Source organism: Trifolium pratense, linkage group LG5, assembly GCF_020283565.1.
Source record: "Trifolium pratense cultivar HEN17-A07 linkage group LG5, ARS_RC_1.1, whole genome shotgun sequence".
NCBI classification, from domain to species: domain Eukaryota; kingdom Viridiplantae; phylum Streptophyta; class Magnoliopsida; order Fabales; family Fabaceae; genus Trifolium; species Trifolium pratense.
This window is the reverse complement of record NC_060063.1, coordinates 30966688-30970987: the sequence shown is the minus strand read 5'-3', so window position 1 is coordinate 30970987 and position 4300 is coordinate 30966688. Positions and strand designations below refer to the sequence as shown.

The 4300-nt window shown below is 36.0% G+C and overlaps 1 protein-coding gene across 1 annotated transcript; it reads right to left on the bottom strand.

The window, feature by feature from the left end:
* Nucleotides 1-228: 228 nt before the first annotated feature.
* LOC123882817 (serine carboxypeptidase-like 45) lies at nt 229-1089 on the bottom strand. The gene is made up of 3 exons (XM_045931416.1): nt 940-1089; nt 389-562; nt 229-292 (listed from the first exon to the last, which is right to left on the bottom strand). Exons 1-3 carry the CDS (start codon nt 1046-1048, stop codon nt 261-263), a joined length of 315 nt encoding a protein of 104 aa, XP_045787372.1. The 5' UTR covers nt 1049-1089; the 3' UTR covers nt 229-260.
* Between the last annotated feature and the right edge of the window lie 3211 nt (nt 1090-4300).

Genomic DNA, 4300 nt, shown 5'->3' with positions numbered 1-4300 from the left:
GTGATCTTATTTTATAGCATCACAATTCACAACCAAGCAAGTAATCTGAGGATTTAATCGTTACATAGTTTAAGTTTTAGAATTTCTGTTGCTCAAGTGTCTCAAAAGGCGCAGGTATTTTATCCCATCTATTTGCAGCAAGTAATTCCTTTCTGGGTGTGTGAATGAGAAAATCTACGCTGTTAATTTTGGTTGCGCTGGTTGATTCTTGGTTTAGTAAATATCCCTATTATGCTTGTCCTTTATAGTTTGATTGATTGCTACCAGAGTTTGACTGAAGAGCAACCAGGCCCTTCAAAAATCCAACAAAAGTAAAAAAAAACTATTAGAGATCTGTTTACTTCAACAAATATTTGAATAATTAGTAGTATAATAATAGAAAGTTTACCTCCATTCAACCAAAGAACAACAGGTTTGGAAGCAGGTTCTTCGACAGCTTCAACAAAGTAGTAAAATAACTTTCTTTGTTGAATAACATCAACAGTGATGTAACCAGCAAACTGGTTAAACTTAACATCATCAGGCTGATCAGGCAAAGTTACCTTATCAGCTTCTTCTGACCCTAAGATTATATTAACAGGAAATAAATAAATAAATAAATGAGATACAAGTGTACATAAACAATGAGATATAATAATAGACAATTTGTGAGACAGACTATGAAATCATTATTGCATATAACTAGGAAAAATAATTAACAGCTAGTAATTGAAATTAAGTAACCAATTTTACATGAAATCATTGCAATTGCATATATATATATATATATATATATATATATATATATATATATATATATATAGGAAAAATAACAATTAACTGAAATTAAAATAACTAATCATCATCAGATGCTTATTATTCGTCTAATAATAATAACAAAAGAAAACTATTAACCATCTACTTAAAGGGAGCTCAAGAAGAAGATCAACATATATATACCTTGTTGAACAGAATGCCCCAGCAAGTCTTTGGAGCGGAATTGGAAATCATAAATTAAGTAACTAAATGATAGTAAAATAAACGCGGTGACAATTTGACGTATCAACATGGTGATTTGACCAATTTACCTATTTACCCATAACCTTCTTCTTCTGAAACCCACAACAACACAGGTATATGAAACCTACAACAAAACAGATATGAAGAAATTGTAGAATGAGAAAAGGATATTGAGATATTAGAGAACCAAATGAGCACTAAGAGATGAGTATATTGAGATATTATTGGAGAAGAAGAAATGATAGAAGAAGAATATCGAAATGGCAGAAAGGATAAAACGGTTGAGAATCTGGAGAGCAAAGTGATTTCTTTGTGGTTGATGATGTAGTAGTAGTAGTGGATGATTCTTTTTTCTTTTTCTTTTTTGGTTACAGTAGTGGATGATTATTTTTTTTTTTGGTTACAGTAGTAGATGATTCTTTATTTTCATGTATGATGAATTGCGATTGCAACCACCAAGCTTGGAAATTGGTAATATCATCCATACAGAAATGCAATGCAATGACAATCTGTTGGAACATGATGAAGGAATTTGGAGGGAACTTGGTATTGGAATAAACACAAGTGCAAGAACCATGTGTAGTGTGAATTGAAAAAAGACTCTTTGAGTCCCACATTGGAAAAATCACACCACTTGGTAGTGTTTATATATCACAAGTTGGCAACCAAGGGTGTGCCCTTGGGGTACCCACTTTTGTAAGAAAGGGAGACCACACACAATGTCGAATATCACACACGCGCGCGCCGCCGCCGTCCGACCGGCCGGCTCGGTTCGGGCCGGGCTTGGGCTTGGGTGATATATTAATTTTTTACATAAGTGTAATCCTTATGCATGGTACATTAATCCTAGCCAATCTCAACTTGTGCGCCCAATTTTTTTTTAACCCCCCATATTTCAAGCCTAAACCATTTTGCTGTGGGAATGGTTTCAAAAATATACACTCCAAAACCATTAAGTGCATAAGATAGTTTTGAAGTACAACCTATAATTAGAATCATAATTGTTTTTTTTTGGTACAATTATAATCATTATTTAAAACCAGTTAAATGGTTTCAGATAGTTATACACTAAAACCATTTGTATTGTAAAATGGTTTTATGTGTGTTTTTATGGTTTCAAAAATTCTGGAAACCATTATGCTGGTTAAATGGTTTCAGATAGTTATACACTGAAACCATTTGTATTGTAAAATGGTTTTATGTGTGTTTTTATGGTTTTAAAAATTCTGGAAACCATTATGTTGGTTAAATGGTTTCAGATAGTTATACACTGAAACCATTTGTATTGTAAAATGGTTTTATGTGTGTTTATATGGTTTTAAAAATTCTGGAAACCATTATGTTGGTTAAATGGTTTCAAATCACAATTATTGTTTGTATTCTAATTATAGGGTTGTACTCTAAAACCATCTTATACACTTAATGGTTTTGGAGTGCATATCTCTGAAACCATTCCCACAACAAAATGGTTTAGGCTAGAAATGTGGAGGGGACCAAAAAAATAAAATTGGGGGGCAAAAGTCATATTGGGGGTGTGCGAGAAATTTTGGGGGTGCATGAGAAATTTGGGGGTGCATGAGAAATTTGGGGGTGCATGAGAAATTTGGGGGGTGCATGAGAAATTTGGGGGTGTGCTAGTAATTTGGGGGGTGCACAAGTAATTTGGAGGGTGCACTAAGTAACTTATGCATGGTGCATAAGGATAACCTAGCAGATCCTTTGACGAAAGGACTGGCTAGAGAGAAAGTCCAAAATACATCTGTCAAGATGGGACTAATGCCTATGAAGTGAATTACTTATGATGGTAACCCAACCTAAAAGACTGGAGATCCCAAGAATTAGGTTCCAATGGGTAAACAACAAGTTGTGAGTAATATGAGATGAACATGCAAATTAAGAAGCATGAATCCTGTAATGATAAAGGTTGAGTTAGCAAAACTCTTAATGAAATCTATACTCTATAGGAGTGGAGTACATCAGGAGTACTCTTGATAGAATCACCTATATGAATGTGGAACTGAGGCCGGTTCCTCTGGAATTTCGGGGCGAATTCCTAGAGCATTCATGAAACTGGGATAGACGTGCAGGGCCATTAATGCACGGGCCTTAGAAAACACCTTGAGAAAGGTTGTGTGCTGGTTTGAGAAAAATCTGAGATAGAGTTCCAAGACTAAACGTCACTCTTGCTTAATCAGGCTCTTACTGGCTACGTGAAGGTTCCAAGACTTAGCTCACCTTCGCTTATGCACAATCTTACTGAAACGTTTAACGTTATGACTGAAACAACTTTTTTAAATTCAAGTGGGGGATTGTTGGAACATGATGAAGGAATTTGGAGGGAACTTGGTATTGGAATAAACACAAGTGCAAGAACCATGTGTAGTGTGAATTGAAAAAAGACTCTTTGAGTCCCACATTGGAAAAATCACACCACTTGGTAGTGTTTATATATCACAAGTTGGCAACCAAGGGTGTGCCCTTGGGGTACCCACTTTTGTAAGAAAGGGAGACCACACACAATGTCGAATATCACACACGCGCGCGCGCGCGCCGCCGCCGCCGTCCGTCCGACCGGCCGGCTCGGCTCGGCTCGGTTTTGAATTTAAATTTCTTTTAGTGTGTCCCTTAATTCGCACATGTTAAATGTGCTAAGACCAAGTCTGAACAGATTTGTATCTGTTAAAACGGTCAAATAATACGTGTGCCTGCGTGTCCTATTTTTTAGCCACGTTTGGTATTTTGACTGAGTTATCTCAGCTCCTGAAAATCCTCTGATTTCAGCTCCCTACTTGCCTATAAATACTCTTCACTTCCTTCAGTTTTATATCACTTTCTTTTTCTCTGAATTCTGAGAAACTGCTTTCTTTCCTCTCTATTTTTTCTTCTTCGTTAAATTTTTGTTGTTTCAATATTTTGAACGGTTGTTAACCGTAGAATTGATATTCGTATATCAATTAGAGTGGTTCGAAATTTTCGACCATACTTGGTGTTATTCTGGCCGATACTACAGTGCAGTAGTTTATCGGTATTTCCATTGAAAACGGCTGTTTTATCCTGGGGACTTCGCGGTTGATATACTACAGTGCACTATTTCGAGTAGTTCCGCGAAACGTCTTAAAGAAAGCGACCTAGTACGCGACTCAGCCAATAATTTGTTTCGTTGCCAATTTTGAAAATTCGTTTTTCTGTTTTTTATAAAGTCAGTAAACCGTTTTACAACAATTTTAAGACGTTTCGAAAATATCATGGCAAACGAAGAGATTATTGGTAATTCATCTGTCGGTGCTACCGAAAGGCCGTT